The sequence below is a fragment of the Carassius gibelio genome, chromosome B23 (assembly GCF_023724105.1).
Source record: "Carassius gibelio isolate Cgi1373 ecotype wild population from Czech Republic chromosome B23, carGib1.2-hapl.c, whole genome shotgun sequence".
NCBI classification, from domain to species: Eukaryota; Metazoa; Chordata; class Actinopteri; order Cypriniformes; family Cyprinidae; genus Carassius; species Carassius gibelio.
In genome coordinates this window covers 28,724,347-28,749,537 of record NC_068418.1, presented here as the reverse complement: position 1 = coordinate 28,749,537, position 25,191 = coordinate 28,724,347, and the positions used below count along the sequence as shown (strand labels likewise).

General features: G+C 35.7%; 1 protein-coding gene across 1 annotated transcript in view; it reads left to right on the top strand.

The window, feature by feature from the left end:
• The window catches only part of arhgef25a (Rho guanine nucleotide exchange factor (GEF) 25a), a 46,133-nt gene extending 21,028 nt beyond the window's left edge, over positions 1–25,105 (top strand). Inside the window, exons 2-16 of the mRNA XM_052594439.1 lie at positions 4,360–4,667; positions 5,408–5,518; positions 11,546–11,670; positions 12,257–12,323; positions 12,679–12,782; positions 12,921–12,990; positions 15,671–15,760; positions 16,514–16,606; positions 17,646–17,696; positions 17,964–18,041; positions 18,894–19,085; positions 19,169–19,349; positions 19,540–19,757; positions 20,742–20,903; positions 23,114–25,105. Coding sequence (XP_052450399.1) covers positions 4,360–4,667; positions 5,408–5,518; positions 11,546–11,670; positions 12,257–12,323; positions 12,679–12,782; positions 12,921–12,990; positions 15,671–15,760; positions 16,514–16,606; positions 17,646–17,696; positions 17,964–18,041; positions 18,894–19,085; positions 19,169–19,349; positions 19,540–19,757; positions 20,742–20,903; positions 23,114–23,233 — 1,970 coding nt within the window. The 3' untranslated portion in view covers positions 23,234–25,105. The remainder of the gene's footprint in view (positions 1–4,359; positions 4,668–5,407; positions 5,519–11,545; positions 11,671–12,256; positions 12,324–12,678; positions 12,783–12,920; positions 12,991–15,670; positions 15,761–16,513; positions 16,607–17,645; positions 17,697–17,963; positions 18,042–18,893; positions 19,086–19,168; positions 19,350–19,539; positions 19,758–20,741; positions 20,904–23,113) is intronic.
• Positions 25,106–25,191: the final 86 nt, after the last annotated feature.

Here is a 25,191-nt window from a genome sequence, read left to right as displayed (position 1 = left end):
TTATAGATTAAATACCATAAAGTCAGTGTAAATGGCAGAGCTAGGATAGTTAGGTTTCAGAAGAAATTAATAAGAAATGGTTCATATTGAAAAATGTTCTTTGCAGACTTTTGTGAAGCTCTGAAAATTGCTGAGATCTCCTAATGTCAGGGAAAGTGTGATTTACTAGGATCTTTTTGTCAGGAGAAAAATCTGAGACTCATGTTTTCTATTGCTCTCTATTTAATCATATTAATAACTGAGATGTTTAAGGGATTTCATTTATAATTTTTCTTTCCCATGAAAAATGCACTGTAAATTTTGAAAAAAAAACTTAAAGGTTGTACTCTTTCATTACAGTGTACATATACAGGTTTAAAAGAGGGTTGCATAAAAAAATCACATTACATATTCTCTGCAGTTTACTCTTTGCTGAAGCTATCTAGCTATTAAGAAAAATCCGTTCTAATGTGTTGAGCACTCAGTCAGTGTCATATTAAGAGGATCTTTCTGCGCACACCACCAGCACTTAAGCGTAGCTCTGCAGCTTTCAAATCAGTTCAGCTCCTCTGTTTACCAGCAATCAAAATGGAGCATCTCTTCTTGTAATTTCAGCCTTGCTCTACAAGGTGTGTGCTACAGTTTTTCAAAAAACTTTGGGTCTCCATTTTCGTGCATTGTTTCTTTTTACTTTAACAAATACCCGGGTTTTTAAATCTGCAAGTGGAGATATAGTGATGGATAATGCATTGTTTCATGTGGGTGTCACTGCTGATTTGTGGAGGATACCGTTAGTACTGGCTGCCTGTTCCCAACAGCCTTTAGTTTCTGATAACATTTAGTTCCCTGCTTAAAAAAACAAAACAGGGTAATGAATTGGTTTTTGCTTTTTCATAACTACTCTTTCTTAATCCGTCGGGTCCATACTGAGTGTGGAATGAAACCATTCCTCTTTTTTGTATCCCGTGTGGAGACGCAGGAGGAACAGTCTGACATGTTGTTCACACAGAGAACTGTTCCCCTCTGAGCACACAGCAGCACGGTATCAGGAAAGCAGCTTTGTCCTGCTGTTTAGCCAGCAATAAGAGTTATAATCCTTCCACTTTAGGTTCTGCTGAATTCCATTTGGGTTGAGGTCAGCTCCATTATTATACTGATTATTCCCCGATGAAAGTGGAAAGTTTGTGGATTAGATCACGACAGGGGTTGTTTCTTTGTGTATCAGCACAAATTCCAGGTCAGTTCTGCAACGCGAAGCATTAGCTTAATAAATGAGTCGGACCTCTGCATTGTTTTCTCAGAACCGTTGTGTTCTGTCTGGAGTCTGAGAGACCCCTGGGCTATTTCAATAGCTGATGTTACATCATAGATGTTATGTTACTTATGCATTGGGTCCCCCAGACGAAAATTCTCTGAGTAGTGTACACAGTATTTTATGCTATTTTTGTGCAAATTTCACCACTTTTTTATTTTATTGTTGAGTGTGTTATTGTTAAGGCTTATTTCTGTCAGGATTATATCATCCAAGATGACTGACAGTTAGCATAGTTTGGATTGGAGGTACAGTTCTGTACTGGGTAAGAACTCCCTTTGCATCCATGCAGCCTAGAGCAGTGGTAACCACCTAGGGTAAACAGAACAGAACCAACATAAATGTATTGCAGATATCATTAATGTTCAATAATTCATTGTACACATTTTACAAATGTGTCTGATTCAAAAGAAAATCCGAAAGGCCGGATCCTTACTGGACGAGAGGAGCTAGGGATGGAGAAGGGTAATTAGCTACAAAAAGCTGCTCATAATAATGAAAAACCTTATAAATGAATGCTGAGATAGGTGTTTTATACCTATAATTTAATAATTTAACATTTAATCAAAAAGAGGTTCCTTAAAGCAATAGTGTACCCAAATATAAAAATTTGTTGAAAATCCTCTCACCATCAAGCCATCTAAGATGTAGATAATGTTTCTTTATTGGAACAGATTTGAATAACATTTTTGCTTAAATCACTCATTCTGCAGTGAATGGGTGCCATCAGAATGAAAGTCCAAGCTACTGATAAAACCATTACAATAATCCACAAGTAATCCGAATGACTCCAATCCATCAGTTAACATATTGTGAAGTGAAATCTGCGTGTTTGTAAATTCGTTGATGAGGCATTTTGATTTTAAATAATTATTTCTGGCCATAATAGTCAATAACAAGCCTTTGCCCCTCCTAAACAAATGATCTTTAAGAAAATGTTTTGCTTGCAATTTTTTATTTTTTTTTGCAACGGACCAATAGAAAACCCTTTTTATTCATATTCCATTACTTTTGACCCAGTCTGTGCTTAAACATTTAGATTTTTACATAGTTTTCCAAACAAATCCATTTGCAAAACTTGCAAAAAAAGTTTTTCTTAAATGAAAAGGGGTTTAAATGAAAAACTGACTGAGACTCAAAACATTGAGGCAAAAAAAAAAAATACTGTTTTGGCTTCTTTTGTATATACAATTAGGAAAAACAAGTAACTTGTATTCCAGATTCCAGTTGTTTATTTCGATTTTTTTATTGTATTTGTTTGTGATTTTGCTGAAATGACAACCACTGTAAGTCACATTTCACACTAAAAAATGCATGTCTAATTTGTGATTAGATTAAAGCTGCCTACTGAGTTTTCAGTTTATCAAAATAACATTAAAACAATTTTAAGGGCAAACTAAAACTTAACTTCATAAACACTATTAGAGACACACGGTTTTAGAAATGGTATGTAGCAGGTACTGACACGGCCTGACATCTGGGTACAGCACCGCGTGTCTCTGGGCAAAGTGTGTGTGTGTTTTGCCGTCTTGTCAGGCTGTGTTCGGCTGAATCAAAAGGTCAACCAGGGGCTGGATTAGATGGGTGATAGACTGAAACATGTGAAGCCTGTCCTTGCTGCTGCTGATAACCTCAGACAGCCACTGTTCTGGGTCAGGAAGAGACTAGCGGGGGGCATGAGGCACAACGTAGAGAGAGAACAAAAAAAGTTGGTGACCTTCCTGTGGACGAGGATTAAAGTGTGCTTCCTGTGCACATCCCCCCCTGTTCTTTTCCCAGGGTCCCTCTGACACCAGCACCGCAGTCTCAGTCTGAGCCTCGACTTTGGGGCGGGGTCTATATTTAGCTATCCAGGGTCACACGACTGCTTGGCTAACCAGTGTAGCTTCTCAAAGTCTGCCCTAAACCAGTTTGAGTAGTCCTCATGTGATTAATCCTAACTGGGATGTGCAGCACGAGGCCTGTCTGCACGGGTCATATACTAACATATGCACATACATGCATTCAGTAATGACAGCGTGGAGCATTGCATACATAAAACTTCTCACACAAAATGTCCATTGATCTCACAACAGGTGCATATGCACATGATTTTGTTCTTTTCTGCATACTAGTGTTGATGAATGATATATTAAAATTGAAACAGTTAGTAATTAGGATATTACAATCCTAAAACATCTCCATTTATCTGTTTATCCATAAACTTTAGTTGTACTTCATTCTTTTAGTGCATCTTTGTGCTTCATAAAGAAAAGATCTACAAGTAAAGCAGAACAATATTCAAATAAAGCCAAGTGTGGCATTATCAAAACCAGTTGATGCACAATAACCTCCTTTAGCCTCGACTCAATTTTTTTGTTATGGTTTCATGAAACTTGCAATGAAATATAAAGCAAATCATTTTTGTTACTCTGCAATAAGTAAGACTTTTTGTAAAGTCAGTGTAATTCAATGTTTAATTGAAAAACATTAAAAATATCAGTTTCCCAATTTCAGTTTAGGACGATTTACAACAGTGGCATTTTTTATGTGGAAAATTTAAATTAATTTATGGTAATTATGTCATAATACATAGAACATTATATTTCTTGTGTGTATTTTCCAAACAAGAAAATTCAGCTTTGCCATCACAGAAAATAATACCATGCATAAATAAATTAAAATTGAGAAAACTATTTTAGTTACAATTATAAATTGTAATAATATTTCACAGTTTGCCTGTTTTTACTGTAATATTAATCAAATAAATGCAGCCTTGTTCAGCATAAGAGACTTCTTTCAAAAAATGTACCCTAAACTTTCGAATAGTAGTTTATTTTAAAAGTATACAAGGTCAAAAGTGGCTGTAGTTTAAGAAACTAGACACAGGCTTGAAGTCTGAGATGGGAAAAATGCTTCACAATGCCTCAGCTATGGGCCATATTTAGTGTTATAGTGTGTTTATGTAGAGTGTGTTTATATATAAGGCAGATTTATTTTGTTTTCCCTCTGCTGCTGTGCTCTCAGATGGTTATTCCCAACTTAATTCCTCTTCCATCTCTTTCTCTCTTCCCTCTCTCTGTCTACAGACTCATACTCCGCCGCTGGCAGTGAGGGCAGTATCTCCACCTCGGTGGCCTCTCTGCCGCCCCAGGCTTCAGGCAGTTCAGCCCCAAACTCCCCAGGCTCCCGTCGCTCTGTCAGCACCCTGAAGAAATGGCTGACCAATCCAGTGCGTAAGCTGAGCACTGGGGCGACCGGAACAGCTAAGGGGGAGCGGCAAGTCCGCAGACTGGAGGGCAAACCCCCACCTCAACCCGCCAAGAGCAGCCAAGACCTGGGCAGCCCACAAACAGAGGAGCAGTTCACCATCCTGCCAGTCATAGACAAAGACCTGGTGAGATATTGTTTGATGTGTATTATTTTCATAATAAAAAATGGAAACTCAAACCAGGGTTATCGTGCTAAATGCAAGTCTACAACAAGAATGATAACTAAGATAAAGATAAAGATAACCATAACAGTTTAGTTATCTGCTGCTTTAAATTCTTGAGTTTGGAGGACTCTGTGTTTGTGTTTATGTAATAAACTAAACTAAATTTTAACAAAAATTTAACTATAATAAATATAGAATTTCTCATTTTCATTTAGTTTAACTTGAATTAAAACTAAAATGAATACATAAAAATGAATAAAACTATATAGACATAAACCAAAATTAACAAAAATGACAAAAACACATCAAAATGACTAAAACTTTAGCTGAAATTAGTTAAAAGTGAAAACAGAAAATGTAACAATAAAACCTAATTTAAAATATTTATTTTTAATCAGTCTCTCACATAAAACATCAGTTTACATAACAGTACAGGTGATCCTATTTTTCATTACGGCGTGTGAATAGCACCACACTGTGCTGCCAACTGCTCGCTAGAGCCCTGTGGTTCGCCTATGAGCTGTTTGATGTGAACTTTAATCACTGTCACCCTCTAACACACCCGCTTGACATAGTCATACACACAGAGAGAGGAATTATGGGTCAGCTTTATTTTGACCTGAGTATTGATGTTTATGAAAGACTGTGAAGGTTGTGGTTTCTGGATCTTTTAAAGCAGTATTTTGTGCGTGTGTGTGCAGGAGTGGAGAGATGGCCTGCCTGCTCTCAACGACTGTGATCCAGGTGTCCAGCAGTCCTACAACTTCCAGTCGGACTCTCCACAGGGATCCACCACACTAGGACAAACACAGGTGAGTCAGATTCACACAATCAGACTTTTGGCTTCATTTTGAATGTTCTTTTTAAACCGCACACATTTACATTTATTCATTTAGCAGATGCTTTTATCCAAATCAACTTAAAATTAGAGGAATACAATAAGCAATTCATCATAAAAAGGCAAATAAACGCAGGAAGTTTTTTGTTGTTGTTGTTGTTGTTTTGTTTTTTTAAGATGACTTCAAGAGGTGATGAAAGATGTGAGTATTCAGGTTTCGCTTGAAATTTGTCAGGGATTCAGCATTCTGGATAGGGGTGGAAAGTTCATTCCACCAGTCAGGAATGGTGAACAAAAAAGTTCTGGAAAGTGATTTTTTGCCTCTCTGTGATGGTACCACGAGGCATCACTCACTCTTAGATCTCAGGCTTCTGAAGGGAATGTAGAATCTCAAAAGTGAGTTGCAGTAGGAGGGTGCTGAGCCTGTGGCTGTTCTATATGCAAGCATCAATGTCTTGAACTTGATGCGAGGTGCAACCGGGAGCCAGTGCAGGGAAATAAAGAGAGGTGTGAACATGGGTCCTTTTGTGCTCATTGAAGACCAGTCGTTCTGCAGCATTCTGAATCATTTGCAAAGGTTTGATTGTGCATAATGGAAGACCAGCTAGAGGAGCATTGCAGTAGTCCAGCCTAAAAAATAACAAGGGCCTAGACCAGAAGTTGTGCATCAAGCTCCGTTAGGAAGGGCCTGATCTTTCTGATGTTGTGCAATGCAATCCTACAAGATCAATCAGTTTTTGGTCTTTGAAAGTCAGCTGGTTATTGAAGATTACACTAAGATTTCTGGCCGAACTTACTGAACACAGAATCAGTGACAATAATACTGCTTTAAAGCAGCTCTATAAAGACAATAGTGTCATTATTCAGCTCAAGTCAGACTGATGTTGAATCAGTTCCATTCAGTAACAGTGTCAGTGTTCCAAAATGCATCAATTATGAAACAAATTTGGTTCAGCTATAAAGCAGCTGAAGCTGAGGCTACTATACAGTGATTCTTAGTAAGAATGTCTAAGGGAAAGAGAAAACAAGAAAGGAGGTTGTAAGGGACTTGGGGGCTCTCTGTCAGCTTGCACATGGCAGTTCAATGTGTTTGTATCCACACTGAGGGTGAGAGAGGCCAGATGGTCATTTGACTGATGGGTCATCTGTTGCCACAGGTCGAACCTCTAAAGGTGAAAACACACATTGAATAAACACACTTCTTTGTATATTATTCTTGTAAGGTGGGTTCCAAAAGTCTTCTATTTTGTATTTTCAAACTGTGGTTTGAGGTCAGTAATTTTTTAAAGGGCTTTTATACCCAGACTGAATTTATTAAAACAAAATATAGTAAAATTGGTAATATTGTGAAATATTGTTGCAAATTAAATGAACTGTTTTCTATTTTAATATATTTTAAAATGTAATTTATTCCAATTATGACAAAGCTGAATATTTAACTTATTTGGCACTCCAGAAATATATGTAGAAAACAGTTATTTTTGTGTAAACGTTTTTTTTTTTTAAGAATTCTTTGATGATTATAGTTTCAAGTTCAAAAGGACAGAATTTAAGTAAACTAAAAAATATTTTGCGACATTATAAATTTAATAAATAACTTTACTTTCATGTTTGATCAATGTTAATGCATAATTTCTGGGTAAAAATGATTAACCTTTAAAAACAACAACAACAATATATTATCATGTTATCAATGAAACAGTTTAATTGAGAAATTAATTTGGAACATTAACAATCTATTTATTCTGGCATCTTTTTTCTAGTGCTATTATTATTAAATCTCAGGTTTTCAATGTGGTCTGACATTTTGGACGCCACTGTATATTTTTGCATGTGCATGTACATCTGAGCCAGAATACTTAAATGAATCCAAAACACTGTGCACAACACAAACAATCACAATCATGATAGCCAGAAGAGAGTGGATGGCTAAATGTGGTAACATACATAATTCCATGAGAAGGTGAGTGATGAAAGGTATGACCAGAGGTGAAAACAACAAGGGGAGGAGACTGAGATCTTAAACGTAAATTAATTTATTACAAAAACAACATGAACTTAAGGTCTAGACATGTAAGTTATATGCTGCTTTATAATTTTTATATAAAACCAGAATACAGTGGCCGATGGTGAGATTTTTATTAGTAAATTCCACCCTAATAGCTTATTCAGCTATTTCTGTCTTTATATGTACTGTAGATGTTTACTTATATTTTATTGGAAAACAAAACAACATTTTGCAGTTTATATTGGGTTTAACTACTTGGTATTGGTGTTGCTCCTCAGTGTTATGTGTTACTCTGTAACTTCCTGCCTCTCTCCATGGTGAGGCTGAGGTGTAGTTTATATCATAGTCATTTGTGTCTCTGATTCAACTCAGCTGACACCCCACTTTGTACCTGACACAGAAACATTTGCTGTGGGGATCCAGCGTGAGTTTATTATTTGTTGGCTAATGGAAAATTCCTGAATGAATATGTAAGCACTTCTCGGATCCGGCCTGTCTCCCGGATGGAGGAACGCAGCACATGTTTATCAAACTGGCTGTTTTGTTTCATTCCTCACACAAATGGAGGTCTGACACAGCACTTTGAGCGAGGAACCACTCATGATATAACCGTAACGCGAGTCCCCGCGTACCATACGTAACAATCAGGGGAAAAGAAGGTTGCATTACCTCACTCTGCTCGAGCTACGGAGTAGTTTTAGACTAGACTGTAGAAAAACAACCACCAGTATGATCTTTCTTTTTATTAAAGGTCCAAGTAAAGACTTTGTGCTTCTGGGTGGAAAACAAAACGTGGAAATAAAAAAAAGAGTAAAGTGCAGGAGTGGGGGGTTCTCTTGCGGGCTGTGCCAAAAAACATCTGGAAATGATCTGAGTAGACCTGTGAGCCAACCACACTGCTCTTAAACACACAAACACCACCCAGCACCAGAAAACAACACAACAGTGTAATATACTAAGAGGTCCCAGACAAAATGAAAAGATGTGGACCTTCTTTATTTTGTTATATATATATGTATTATACAACATACAAAATGTAGTTAAATCACATATAATAGAACATAAATTGTTTATTTTCTAAAACAAAATGCTTGTTCTTTAACAAAATATCAGTCTTCATTTTTATGGCAGAAGATACAATACTGTGCAATACAATATTGAAGATACAGTAAAATCTTCATATTTACAGTACCAATGTATTTGGAAGCAGTATTTTGAATATTTTTCAATAATATGGTCCATGGGCAACATGAGGCTGAGACTAATCGGTGAGTCATTGCGATTATGGATTAAGGGATTTTTAATCAAATAAATGCAATGATTTTTTCAAATCTTGCCAACCCCAAAGTTTGAAGGATATTTTAAGGATATTCATAACATAATAAATTGAAAAAAATGGTAAAATATGAATATCACAAAAATTAATTTACTGAACATTGTTTTTTTTTTTACTTTCTTCTGTAGAGTGTTTTTTTTTTTCATTCAATTCCATTCCAAGTTGCAAGCTTCAAAAATAATGCAAAGCATCATAAAAGTTATTGAATCAAATACTGTATTTCAAATACTCTAAAGCCACGCACTGGCTTTGTGTGTAAAACATAAAAATGTAAGATGTTATTACAGATCATCTTCACTTCACTGAACTTTTTACTGCTTGTTTGATTCAGTTGAACACACAGTTGAGTTGAACACACACACACACACACACACACACAATAGTTTTATTAAACAAGTCAGATTCATGAAAAAAAATCATTCAAACCAGTTTTATAAACTGATTCATTAATAAATAAATAAATAAATAAAACAATTGTTCAAGATTTGGTATAATAAATGTAGCAAGGAGATACTACATCTAGAACAGATGTCATTTATCTGGCCCTTTTTCTTTTAACTGAATGGAAATGAGCAACCAGTGCATATTATTAAAAACATCTCCTTTTGTGTTCCACTGAAATGATAAGAACACACAGATTTGGAGCTACATGAGGGTGAGTAAATGATCAAATGATGCAAGGAACTTCCGTTCATTGTTATCCACATCATTTCGGAATAGATTGTGACACATCTTTCTCACACACAACACAATAACACCCTTATAAACAAAGGAAGAGCTTTGTAAACTCCTGTAAACAAACAAAGTGGAAAAAAAGAGTGGATAACAATAGATGTATAGAGATGTGCTCTGTCTTCATCACAAGCTCTGAGCAAAGGAATCCTTGCTTTGAGGAAGCTGTGTGACATTGTAATGGATGGAGTGTATTGTGTGTCAGAGAGAAAGAGAGCGAGAGACTGGTGTCCTGAGAATGAAGATAAAGTGATGTTGAACAGGTGACTGTGACGTTAACCAAACAGCTTTGTTTAATAGGCAGATCTTATCAGCGCTTTAGTGGATTTAAGGAGCAGGGAAACACAATAAATGGGTGTAATTGCTTTTTGTTGTTGTTGTTGTTCGTATAAATGTTTTTGGTTCTAACAAAGCGGTAATATGTCTGTTGATGTACAGTACACTACTGCAGACACACTGCAGTGAAAACAATGACAAGTGCTTGTTTTTGTCTGCAGGTTATTTGATGTGGCCTTTTCCCCTACCCAATAATCATTTCTTCATTACATGTGACTGTCTTCACGTCTGGCATTGATTTTGTCATACAACAGTGGTGATGCAAAATATTTTATGCCACAAAGAGTGTTCTGTGTCAGTTAGAAGTACTATTGTTTGTTTGCATTTTGCCTATATTGTTACCAAATTGTCAAATTAATGTGCTAAATGATGCCTTAAAGGGATAGTTAACACCAAAAATGAAGAATCTTGCATTATTCATTCACCTTCATGTCATTCCAAACTAGTGTGTTTATATATTACTATATTACTTATTAATATTTTGAATTAGCTTTTATTTTTTTCAGTTTTAATTAAAAACCTTTTGAGTAATTTTGTTATGTAAATTTGTATTTTTTATCTATTGTTATAATGTATATATAAATATTTGATTTAGCTTTAAGATTTAATTTTAGTACTTAGATGCAGTTAGATGCCAATGCAACAATTCTTAGTTTAATATCTAATATTTTATTTTATTTCAGTTATTCAGTTGGTAGAAGTTTTAGTTTTAGTTAGAAATAACAACACTGCCAACACAAGTCAAAACCTGTGTGACATAAAAATATATTTTAGGAAATGTCACCGTATGTTTTTTTTTCTTTGTCCATGCAACGGAAGCTAATGGTCACCAAAAAAGTTTGATTTCATGGAATAGAAATTTGTTCAGTAATAAATCACATATGAGTGTGGAACATATCTGAGTGATTTTAGCACAATGCTTTGCAGTTGCACAATGTTATCTTTCACTAGGCACAAATGGTAAGTTAGAAAAGAACACCATTTCACAAGTTGCGTGATTTGATGTATTATTCATGTCTGTTGCACAAATAGTGTGGGAAGAGATACTTTTGAGATATTAACGCTTTGTAGAAATAACAAGCAAGCAACTACAAAGTGTGAGAATTTATAGCATAGTTTATGTCCTAGTTTTACTGGATTTACTTGATGTGGTTAACAAACGCATTAACAAAGGCAGGACGTCTTCAGACTTCCTCTTTCCGTTTCATATTATTGAACCACTTGGGGGGCTGTAAGCACATCTATCCTCTACTAAAACAATGGTCCATATCAACCAAATCAATTTGACACAATTTCCTGTGAGAACACTGCTACTTCACGGGGTCAGTGGAGATTCAGTGTAGTGCATCTACTCTGTCTCATTGGTGTCTTGAATATTGGTGAGTGCTGAATTCCTGTTATCATTCAGTCACTGTCACCAGAATACCCAGCATGCTCTTTTCCTGTCACCTAGGCAACCTGAGCTATTACAACAGCTCATATCTTCCCAATCCACTCTCTGGCCACTGTCCCTGCAGCCATCCCTGGAGTGAATAACATTTCAGCATTATGTCTCGTCTCTAATTCACAGTTATCCTCTGTGTCTGCAGCTCACCCAGTGCACCAGCCTGCAGGCTGACGACAATGGCTCTGCATTGATGGATGACAACTCCAGCCAATCATCAGCCACCATAGACAGCGAAGAAGATCGGAAGACTGCCTTAGAAAAAAGCATGTGTGTGTGAATTCTTGTGTAACATTGGAACTTCTTTTTTTAGACTGCTTATGTAACAGAAATGCTTCATTTAAATCTTTTTGATGCGGTATTACTTTGAGATTTCTGTTGCAACATTTAACAGAGCAGACATCAGATGTTCATTAGTACACCACAATCATGTCAACCCTGCAGGAAGATCCAGTTTAAGCCAGTAGGTGGTCATTAACTGGTTTAAGCTGGTACAACAGCATAAGGAGATAAAGTTGGTTTTTGGATCATGGTAGCTGGAGGATCATGACCATCTTGGACAATCTAATGACTTCATTAGATCATCTACTGACCAAATTGGACCTGTTATGACCTGTTATGTTATTATCTGGCAAAAAAAATTCAATATAGTTACTTTTAGACCAGGTAATGACTGCCAGTAACAGCTAGAAACCAGCTGCCAGATGCCCAACACAGGTCGAACTGGTTTTTGAAACCAACTCTGCTAATATTACACCCTGTATTACTCACAGCACATGTTTTGAGCTGTCAGATATTGTTAATGTATTGAATCACTTGATGAAACCAGTAAAAGCTGACCTTTTTTCTTCTGCAGGTATGTTTTAAATGAGTTGATAGAGACAGAAAGGCTGTATGTGGCTGATCTAGGACTTATTGTGGAGGTGAGCCTAAAATATCTATTAACAAATCACATGTGGATTTGATCAACTCTGTTACAGAATGCTATCAATTTTCCTGTAATCTTAGAATGACTCGAATGCATTTCAGAGCATTTAATCACCACAGAATTAGATTTGATGCATCAACTGACCTGAATTCCTCTCAGCTGTAATACTGATCACAGTATAAATCAAAGTAATGGTGCCTGGATTTACAAAATTTGGAATACGATGATCTACATTTTCTTTTTTTATGAGAGCGATATTTTATCACGCTTGAAATGTCTCCGATTTAGAAATAAAGAGTATTTTTATGGGTCATGAGCTTTGAAAGTTAATCATGTTCTGTCTCTCAAAGGGCTACATGGCCACTATGAATGCAAAAGGAATTCCAGAAGATATGAAGGGAAAAGACAAAATAGTGTTCGGGAATATTCATCAGATCTACGACTGGCATAAAGAGTAGGTTTATCCGTGTTTGTGCGTATATCACAAATCTGATAGAGCTTTCAGTATATTCCCAAACCTTTATGCTGAATTGACCTCAGCTTCTCACGTCCTTGCATTTTCTAAACTGATTTCTTTGGAAATTTGTTTTAGTTATTTCCTGGGTGAGTTGGAGAAATGTGTGGCTGAGCCTGAACGACTGGCCCAACTTTTTATCAAACATGTAAGTCTCTTTATTATTCACCTTTTCATCTGTCTGTCTGTTTCTAGCCAGGTTGAGCAGAACTTCCTCTTGCACTGAATAAACCGAGCTGAGAAAACACAGGGGTTTTTAACACGCTCGCCTGTTTTAACACCCCATTTATTTTCCCATCATCCCACTCTATTTCTGTCCCCCCTCAGACACCCTGTTACAGATACGGCCCATTTGAGGCTGTGTGTTTGCTTGTGTTGTGTCCATCGGCTCACAACCACAAGGGAAAAAGAGGCAAGAAAAGAAAGAGGAACAACAAGCCCAGCTACGTCCTTTGATAACACTACTGCTTTACACACCATATCTATTTCTGGAGTTCAGTCCTACGCTATGGACATACTGTACACACATAACTCGCCAAGAAGAAACAACACAACCCCTGCCACCCAAAGGCCTACGCGTTAAAAACTAAAATTCGTAGATTTACAGTTGTGGAAGTACTTTGCAGTAAATTGTTAAAAGCTACCACATGCTGTGATACAAGTTTCGGTGGTGAATCAAAGTGTTTTGCTTAAATGAAAGCGCTGAGTTACTGTACGAATTGGCGTCTGCCAGCATTTGCCCTTTCTACTGTTTAATGAGCCCAAGCCCTTTGGGTAATAACTTAAAAAGGCTTGAGGGGAATAAAGAAATTTATGACCAAAATCTAAAGGTTGAGTCAAACTGTGAAACAAGCGTAGTAGGAAATCGGTCGGTAATGAGAAACAGTAATGGAGGGTGAGTAAGGGCCAGACTGTCCCCACACTTTTTTTTCCTTTCACAAACAAGAACTTCCCCCCTATCTTTCTCGTTCCAATTTCCTCAGCCTCTGCTCTTACCCTTTCTTTTGCATAACAAAGTTATTAGACACTGAAGTTATGTCCAGACTTTCCAACTTCCAGTCATTGATGCGGAACGTAGATAAATTAAGATCTTTCAGCTTCTTTCAGAGTCTTATAAAGACGTGTCACTGCACTGAAAAAAAGAATCTGAATTAGTTTTTTTTTTTTCAGTTTTCTTGTAAAAATAATCAAACATATTACACAAATTACATTTATAATTTGTTATTATTATAATTAATAATACAAATAATAGTTAACATAAATTTAGCAAATAAGTGAGTTTATTCTTCTATACAGTAGTGACATTTGTTAACATTATTTAATGCATTAGGTATCATGAACTAACAAATTTTATAATACTTTTAATGTGATATTAGTGTAAATGCAAATTTAATACATTTAATTTATAAATATCCTATTGTCCTTTGTTAATTTGTGTTCGTTCATAATTCTTTAATACTTTAATTTGTGTTCTTTCATAATTCATTAAAGGGATAGTTCACCCAACAGGTTTGGGATGACATGAGGGTGAGTAAATGATGACAAAGTGTGAACTATTCCTTTAATACTCATATATTTAGAAATTTGCATTAATCCAAAAATAATAAATATTGTAAAATATTATTCATTGTTATTGTGTGATGCCTAATATATTATCTACTGTTAGCAAGTTAAACATTATAAAGTGTTACTGAAAACTTGATTTAAGATGAAAACTTATTTAAGGATGTAAAGAACAAAAATCCTGATTATGAAATAAATTTGGTGTAGTGCCCATATGAAGCTCTTACAATCTGTTGTTAGAACCATTCATGCTTTGACGTCTACCCAGTTGGCTTGTCTCTAGGCAACTCATTCAGTGTGTATGAGTGTTTATTTCTGTGTGTGAGGTGGTGTCGTTGTGAAGTCCCACTACCTGAATGCAGTGTGTGTGTGAGAGAGAATGGGGCTCTGATTACATTGAGGATAATTGGGCTGAATTATACATGGCCTTCTGCTCATGCTTCTCCATCAGTGTTGTGTAATCTCTCTCTCTCTCTGTCATCACAGCACACTGCTTTTATACTGCAGACAAAGTCCGTTTCAAACTTATTAAACACTTACTGCAGCTTGAAAGTTTCCACTGAATCACCTCTGTCATGATACATGTCCACCGCTCCCCATTTTTTTCTAGCTGCATTTCCGTGTAGGATCAGGAAAGAAGGATTTAGATCAGATAAACTACCAGTAGTGACCAATTTATCAATCTTTTTCTTAAATGTCTTTGACATATTTCCATAACAGTTACTGTTTCTTCTCATTGGAAACTATTTACTTTACTGATAGGATTTCTGGACATTAGATTGTACTTAATGAGTGTATGTTTAATAAATATTATCCCTTAAAAGCCACTTTCAGACACTTAAGGCATGCTAACAAATATATGAATGTCATTACTTTAGATACAAAAAAAATCAGTCTAGATGGATTCTGCAAACAAATGATGATAGAGCCTTTCTGAGATCCAACTGCAATGATTTTTATTTAACACAAGTTATTTTAAGTGACTGTATGAAGTCACTTTCCCTCGAGTTGAAAAAAATTCCCTAGTAGTTTCATCACAGGGACGTTAACTATGTTTTATCTCAATTTGAACTGTATATCTATTTTATTATTCAGTTATTAAATTAAATTAGTATTAAAAAGGAATCACATTTTAAATGTGGTTTAAGTGTCCAAATACTTGTGCAACATGCAACTATTGCTACTCGGTATAACTATAAATACTTCACTGTAACTATTTCTGCTGAGCTAATTCAGTCTGCCCTTTCTGTTTGCACAAACTACAGGAAAGACGGCTTCACATGTACGTGGTATATTGCCAGAACAAACCTAAGTCTGAGTACATCGTGTCAGAATACATTGAGACCTACTTTGAGGTAAGTGCATATGAAGTGCAAGCACACAAACACATGCATACACACTCAAGTGGAGTCCTCAATGATGCACAGATTAAGCGTGAGGGGCTGTTTTGGGCACCCAAGCCCATCTGTGTAAATATCTCAAGGCAGACTCTCTCACTCTCTTTCCATTTGCACTGCATGTGTGTGTGTAATCGTTCAGTGGACAAGAAGGCCCTGACTGACCCATCAATTCTTGGAATGGACAAAACAGGGAGATGCTTGATCGAAAAGTTTGACACTTAATGGATTCATCTCAGTGCAGTGCCAAAACATTTAGAGGTTTGATAGCTGGCATTACTTTTTTTTTATAGATCGAGATTGCAGGGCATTATGGGATAATGGATCAAGGAGAGTGGCTATGTTTGGAGTGGAATACCAGCATGAGTTTAATGCATGCTGTCCAGTATGTACCGCATACTGCCTAGCGTTTTCTAGTATTTGAAACCGTATATGTAAAATTAAGTTAAATGTAAAATATTATATTTTTTTTTACCCAATTTTGGTCTTAACTCTTGGCAGTAACATCATATGATGTGTCAAGTAAAAGATGTTTAAGGGATAAAAAAAAAATTGCAATATCTTTTATTTGCATTCTGCACCATTTTATACTGCACACAGTATGCCTACTGAAAGAATAGTATACTGGAATACTGTGGATAGTATTGTAGTATGCTGTCCAGAACACTGGCTTTCTCTTTTTGTGCATAAAGGATGAATGTTTGTGTGCAGGAACTGAAACAGCAGCTGGGTCACAGGCTGCAGCTGAACGACCTGCTCATCAAACCTGTGCAGAGGATCATGAAGTACCAGCTGCTTCTGAAGGTGAAACAGAGTGCAACACACAGACGTGCACAAACACACACATTACACTCTTGTGCACTCATGGCTCATTCTATTAGGAGTGTTGTGTGGACCATGTCAATTCCACATTATATATAAAACTAGAATATCAAATTATTATCAAATACTGATTTGATTTTTAAGAGTAAATGTAAAGAAAAATGTCCATTGCCACACTTTATATGTTGACCACTCAAATTTGATTTCTCTTATGTTTACCATGCCTGCATTAATTTGATCAAAAATACAGTAAAAATACAGTAAATATTGTAAGTGTAAACTATTATTACAATTTAAATAACGTTCTATTTTAATATATTTTTGTTTATTCCTGTGATGACAAAGCTGTATTTTTAGCAGCCATTACTCCAGTCTTTAGTGTCACGTGATCCTTCAGAAGTCATTCCAATGTGCTGATTAGTATTTACGAGGAAAGGCATTTTTTCCCTTCAGTATTTATTGTTGAATAGGAAGCTTAAAGAACAGCATTTGTTTAAAACAGAAACCTTTTTCAACATCGTAAAATGTCTTTACTGTTACTTTTGATCAATTTAATGTGTCCTTGATGAATAAAACTATAAGTAACTGTTATTGACCCCAAACTTTATAACGGTTTTACATATGTGTTCTTATTTTTTGCCCTGGTTGGCAATCACTTAAGAAAGAAATCCATTCTTTGTATGCTGATGCCTTTGGTTTTACATTTATCACAGTAACACCACAGACCTGTTACTATTCACAACATATCTGAAGTTTATGGAAGAAGAAAAATAGTAAAATGTTGCCAATGCCAGCTGTCATATGGTTAAATTGAACTTAAATCTCAATGTTTTTTCTTAGCTGCTTAGTATTATAACTGTAGAGTCACTCACATACAGTACATTTCTTCTCATGTTCAAGCATCCAGCTTTCTTTTCAGAATGCACTTAATTCGTTTCCACACACAAAAAGCCATTAGTACAAATAGACCCTGATACACAAGTAGAACGTTCTAGAGCTCACGCTGTGTGTCTTGTGACAGGATTTCTTCAAGTACTACACAAAGGCTGGGATGGACACTGAAGAGCTGGAGGTATGAATCACTCAGACAACGTAACCATTATGCAAGTTTTATTTCTCAAGACTAAAAAACACATAATCCCACCAAGGAATATTGTGTGACTCCTTGAATATGCCAAAATATTTTTTCTTCACTTTGGTTTGAGTCTGAGCCAAAAATCAGTAATACTGTTCTTGCTCATAGGCTTTAGTAAGGAACAGAGGCCAGTTTCCATGCATTGCTCTTTTTTGAATTCTGTCCTTCTTAATCTTTCTCTGTCTTTCTTTCACTCTGGAACAGAAAGCAGTGGAGGTGATGTGTTTTGTTCCGAAGCGCTGCAATGACATGATGAACGTGGGTCGGCTGCAAGGCTTTGAGGTATGGCGCCAGACGCAGGCTGTGGTTTAAAGCTGTCGGCTGTGGAAATGCTGGGAGAGACTCTGATCCCCTGAATCAAGGGAGTGCAAGAGACACTGAAAACAAATTTAAAATGCAGATTTTAAACGTAAACTTTTTTTTATTTATTTATTTATTTTTTTTGCATTAAATTAATCAAGGGAGACAGTAAAGAATTTTACTTTGTCATGAAACATATGGATTTTAATATGAATTAAGCTTTTATATTAGTTAATATAAAAATATGTTAATATATTTAAATGTAAATATATAAAAAATGCTTTACACCATTGATAATAATAACAAATAATTATTAATTAATTATTAATTAATTATTAATTAATTAATAATTATTAAAAAATCTTATTTTTTATTTATTTATCAATAATCTATTTTCATTGCCATGTAGCATATCTATGTATGTATGTTTTGTATGTTGTGTTTTTCAATGATTTTTTTTCTTTGCCTTTAGCATGTTCACTGGTTGCATGATTTTCTATAAAGCTACTTTGGAATTATATTTATTATTCAAAAAACGAAAAGAAAAAACAATGGGTAAAAGAAAACAAACTATGTAGTTAGCTAATGCAGAATAAATATTTTCCACATATTTTACTATTTTATTTTGGCTTTAAGGCATAGCGATAACTGAAATCCAGCCAAAAGTTTTTTTGCAGTAATGTGTTTATGCTTAATTTTTTTCCATATTATGTATATATAATATAATTGCATGTGTATACACAAACACAGTTAGCTGTGTATATATTTTAAGAAGGATCATCATTTGGAGGTCCCAAGGGGTTTAAAAAGCTTTGCCCTTTCTGTCATTATCAGGGGAAGATCACGGCACAAGGAAAACTTCTCCAGCAAGACACATTCACAATCGCAGAACAGGACAGCAGCATCCTTTCCCGCTCTAAAGAGAGGCGGGTCTTCCTGTTTGAACAGCTTGTCATCTTCAGTGAGCCAATAGACAGGAAGAAAGGATTCTCTCTACCTGGATATGTTTTTAAGAACAGTATTAAGGTGTGTTTGAGAAAGATATTATCCTATAAGGTTTCTGTATTACACAGTATGTTTTCATTGGTTAACATGGCTTCTCCTTTCAGATAAGTTGTCTGGGTGTAGAGGCCTGTGTAGATGGTGACCCAAATCGCTTTGCCCTGACATCTCGGGGGGCTGATGGCAGCACGGTGCGATTTGTCTTGCACTCTTCATCGCAGGATATCTGCAGGGCTTGGGTCAGTGACGTGAGCCAAATACTGGAGACCCAACGTAATTTCCTAAATGGTGAGACCTTCAAAGTTTCCCCAGCGGTTGATGAAAATAATATAAACTTCAGTCAAAGTAGCTGCCATATTTAAATATTTTAAAACACCAACATAAAGCTATAAGGTATAAAAGGACAATCGGTTCAATGTTTTTGTTTGTGTCAAATTAAAAATGGCTATCAACTTTGTTTTTTGTTGTTTTGTTTCAGCCCTGCAGTCGCCCATAGAGTACCAGAGAAAAGAGAGCAAGAGCAACAGTTTGGGCCGTAGCATGAAGCCTCCTCTGTCAGCAGTGGTTGGTCTGAGGCCACACTCCTCAGCTTCTATCGACCGACACAAACTGCCCTGTCTGCGCTCCTGTAACACATCTTTGCCCTCTCTCTACCTGCCCAGCCAGGTCCCCACTGATGACCCGTCCCAGCCAGAGGTAAGAGAGCTCAAGCATCTGAGGTTTGCTTGAAACTCAAGCACCATTTCTTTTGTGGTCATCCATGCTTTAAAACAACCCTAGGCTGAATTCCAATTTTCATGCAAACTAATAAACAAGATTGGGTTTAATGTGTCCCAAATCATAGTATATTTTATGTTTAGTATGCATGCTTGCACAGCTTTTACCAGTTTTTTTTTTTTTTTTTTGACTTTTTGATGTGTTGTTACTGTTGGCTAAAACTATTAAATTTGTTTGTTAACTGAAATAAAGCTATAAAAAAAAATTAAAATTAAAATTATAAATGTTTCCTTGAAAATGGACTGAAATACATATGAGTTTAACTACTAACTAGGACTGACATAAAAAAAAACTATTTAGAAATGCTTCAAAAAGAAAAACTACTTATGACAAAACAATGTCAAAAGAAATGAAAACTGTTTAGATTTGCTTAAAAGAAACTAAGAAAAAAGCATGTGACGAAATTACTAAAGATAAATATACAAAAGCTAACTAACACACACACACACACACACACACACACAAAATAATTTAAAATATCCATAAAAAACTATAATGGTGTGTGTAGTATATACTGTATGTAATAGTAAAATAACACTCCACAGATATAATCAAATCAAAAACAACAATAACAATAATCATAAATAAATCTATTTCAAAACATTTATTTAAAAAACGATTATAGTATGTAAATAATAGTACTTTACAGATAATAATATACAGTATAATATTTAAATACAAACATGAGTATGTAACTGTGGTTAGTCTTGCTAAGAAAGAATGGCCTCTTCTGTCTGAGAGCAATTCCTTAACTTTCACCTCAACTTAATTCTCAAATCTTACTCTTTTTTCACTCATCCCAGTGTAATCATGAGGGGTCACACTCTTATGTGGTAAATGGATAGAAATGGCTAGTTATTTCTTGTAATTTTGTAAATGCTGTTTCTTTTCTGATGTTTACAGTCAACACAAGTCCAGCTGGTGGACTCCAGGCTGAATTCCCAGATGTTGTCTCCAACTCATGTGCAGCTGGCCTTCTCTGAAGAGCCTTCATTCTCCCAGGCACCTCCAAACTGCCAGGCAGTCTCCAATGGCCTGTGTTCCTCCAGCACGCAAGCCTCGCAGGTAAAGTGCACTCTATGCTGGTGTTTGGGAAGCATGCAATTTAGAAAAAGAAGCCACACTGCTCCCCCTGCTGGTGTAATGTAGACATTCAATAACAAACATAAACGGGTTTATTTGCGGGACAGGTACAAAGTCTAAAGCGCTGGTTTTATGTGCTTTAATACATCTGGATTCATTGCAAACTATAGTTCTGAAAAAAATAAAAATAAATACAAATAGGAGTTTATTTAAAATATTAGCTCTTTTTATTAATAGCATATTTCTTATTTATTTTATCTCATAACATATTTAATCATATTTATGACTGCTGTAAAATCTGCTTTGTTGAGGTTTTCCCTATTCTGATACTATTAAATCATCCCTCTCTGTCTACAGCGGCGTCTAGTCCTGAATGTGCTTTGATGACAGCTCAACAATAGTTGTGTGTGAAATAGCTGTTTATCTGCTTTACTCAGGGCCTTTGAGCAACAGCACTTCACAAACAGGAAGGAGACAGGTTGACAGAAGGAAGTAACAGATCCCTATCAAACGCCTGATTGTTCTTGCAGGCTGTTAAATCAGACTGGTGCTGGATCCAAGCGCTGTTTTGACTTCAGTTCCCCTGTTTTTTTTTTTTTAAAGCCAGCTACTTTCATGCTAAGTTAATTTTATATACTATATCTAAATCTAAAATGATCTACCATCTAATTTCAATTAATGTCAGCAATGATTACATTTCTTCAGGCTTTATCTATAATATAAAGGGAAAATAGGGGTTTCTTTGGATGTGCTTATATTAGCATTTTGATTGTTATTGCTATTCTGATAATGAAGGTGAGAAATGAGTCAAGGACAGGTATACCAAGGGACACCGATCATAACTAAGATCCGAGGTTTATAATAAGTGTGAAAAGCTTTCAGAGTTTCTAGACAGAACCAAAAAGCAAGGCGTAAGACAATAACACATCTGTCTCTCTCATATCTAACAAGGATTCTTGATCTGACAGGAGTGTTAAACAACATGTCGTCCTTTCTGAAGCTCTGTTGGGACAATTTTTTAGTCATGCCTATTTTAGTCATGTCATAAACCATGTAGAAAACATATTACTCTTAATATCTTGGGCTGCTCCCAGTAATTAAGACTCTTCAGCCATTTTTAGACTAGCGCTAGGTTTGTGACAGCTCATTATTCTCTGCTTGGGGAGTAGATGAGAATTTCTTTGCCGTCACGCATTGCAAACCTTTATACATTCAAAATGTATATTCATATTTAATATTAATATTAATTAATATTTCAGAAGAATTGTCTGGGGAAGATTTTGAATCAATGTGAGACTCAATGTAAAGTAAATTGAGACCTAGTAAATCTCACTTGCTACATTACAACATAATAATTGCATTTTTTATAATTGCGACTCCATATATTATATTGTAATTTTATAGCACGCAATTGTGTTTTCTCTCTCTCATAATTGTGGCTTATGTCACATTATGACTGTATGTGGCAATTGCAAATATTTCTCATGCAACTTCATTTCTCCCAGTTGTGACTTAATTTCGCAAAGTGACACTATTTCTCATAACTGTGACCTAAAAGCCCGTAATTGTGACTTTATAGCTCACAATGTGACTATATCTTGCAGTTTTATCTTCTATTTTCACAACTTATTTCTTGTCAGTTTGTCTTTATATCTCACAAATATATTTTGTCTTTATTTTGCAATTACAACTTTGTTTCTTGTCAACGTAAATTTGTTTCTTAAAACTGTGACTTTTTATCTCACAGTGTGACTGTATTTTACAATTGCAAATTTTTCTTGTAAATGTAACTTTATATCTCATAATTGTGACTTTATATCTCGAGATTGTTACTATCCCTCAGAGCGACTTAATATCTCGCAACGTGACTTTATATCTTGCCACTCTGTTTCTCACATCTGCAACTTTACAACTTGTAATATGACTAATATGTACAGCAGTTTTACTTTATTAACTTTATTTCTGGTAATTGCACCTTTATATCTTACATTTTGACTTTACATTTCACAATTATGACTATATCTCATACTTGTGACTTTATATCTTACAATATGATTGTATTTCTTACTATAAACACTTTTAACCCATTAGGCACAAAAACAGGCTTCCACAGAATCTTGATGTTAATAATTTGCTGTTTTGAAAAAAACCATCAGTGACAAAAACAGTAATGTTTTTCTCCACTGTCGCAGAGCTCAGGAGATGTTGGCCGCAGATCTTCACCGAGAGACGGACGCGTGGCTGTTCCAAGTCCCTCCTCCACTCTTCAGCGCTCCAGTAACTTGGCCCAGCTTGATGAAGATGACCTGTGAATGGATTTGACCCTAATTTTGATTTTGCACCAGAGCATGCCACAGTCTGGACATTATTCACGTCTGTTACTTTGTGGTATTCTTCCTAAACCTGTGACGCGAATTACTTAGTGACTTTTTAAATTGTTTTATATAATTTCTCTTTTTTTTGTTTTTGTTGTCATTGTCTTTTATTAAAGTTGTTTTTTGTTCAAAGGAGTATCAACCATTCCTATATTGGGAGGCCACTGGAGCAGGAACCAGAGTAAACCTTTATTTGAGGGTGTGAGGATGTCTTTGGGCAAGCGTGCATGTAATGTATGAATGTGTGCTAAATTCGAATGGCTTCATCCTTGCAAACATGCTGAACGTTTTCCATCAGATGTGTTTTGAAGAGAACATACTGTATTATTATAAACATAAGAGGGTCCTTATTGGGCTCACGCTGGATTTTAAAGGTTTTGCACAATTGGTGCCTCTTTACAGAAGCTGTCTTTCTATCTCCCGTCTTTATTGAATGCTTTTGTGGGCTGTGTAAACTCTTCTGAAGGAGTTAAGGGGAAACAGACTCTAAATGCAACTAATTTGTATATACTGTATGTAGAAGAATGATCTGTGCATGGAGACACGGACTCTTGGCTTTCTCTTCGTTAATTGGATGTTTAAATTCTCGAAGACCAATCAACTCCGTTGTAGTGGACAATGAGCAATGCCGCTTGCGGAGCTTCGTGTTCAGACTTCGTAACTACAGGTGGAAATAAGAGATCACACACAACGAGCATCTGGAGGAACTGCTCAGGGGTTGGAATGAAAGATGGACAGCGGTTGTTACAGCAGAAGAACATGCAGTATAAAATCTGTGGTTAAATGACTCTTTGGTTTCTGCCACCCCTCCTTGTGTAATGCACACTGCCTGGATTACTCTGCAGGTCTTGTCATACAAATTTAGGTTGCTGAATTATTAGATATTATTATTATTATTATGTAGCTTAATGAAGGCCAAAGGTAAATTGTCATGTCATTATGTGCCAAATGCAGGTGCCAGTACCCTTTACACAAAAATGAATGAAATATTAAGCCTAAAATGTAATTAAATTCATTTATCGGTCATTTGAAAACAAGCTAGAACACTTGCTTAATTTTTTGGAAAATGTTTTCATAAAAACGAGGGGAAAAGCTGAATATGTTTTTATTTTCCCAAGTTTTCAACACATTGTGTTTTGTTTAGTTGCTTTATAGTTCTTATTAAAGCAAATGATTTGTTAATGACAAACCAAATCATTAGATAGAAAGAGGATTGACATTGTTAATCGAGTCTGAAACATATAATTTGTCATAAAATGTTAGATGTCTCACCAAAGAAGGGATGGTATGTGTTTGGTATTTGATGTTGAAGCATGATCAAAAAGCACTTTCACTCCGTTTAGCTCATTGCACATTCTTTCCAACAGAGGGCGCCAGAGGACTTCAGAGCTGTATACACAACCAATCGGTCTTTTTTTTCACAGCAAAGTTTAAAACATCAAATTCAAAACTTTGTACCAAAGCTCGTGTGCTTTACTGTCGGCATGTTTCAGATGCATTCGCATAAATATCCTTAAAATGATTGTAACAACCTTCTCTTGCCTTGATGTAATATTCAAATCAGCAGAAATCAAATAATTTGACATAGCCCTGTATAAACTGAAAGCTTTCCTGTACTGCCTTTCCACAAATGTGGATTTGAATCTTACATTGTTGCATGCTATTTTGAAGAACACCTCTAAAAGATGAAGGAAATGATGTAGAGAAAGAATAGGACATGATCCATGTCTATGTGACAAAACCTATCATTGTATTATATCTAATTAAACTGGTTCCTTTTGGAACACAAGAGTGTTTAGGAACACACAATGTTTGCTTTTCTGCTGTATTCACAGACGTTTGCTGTATGATGTCTTTGAGGATGTGTATACATTGTATAAGGGAGACTGGGAATT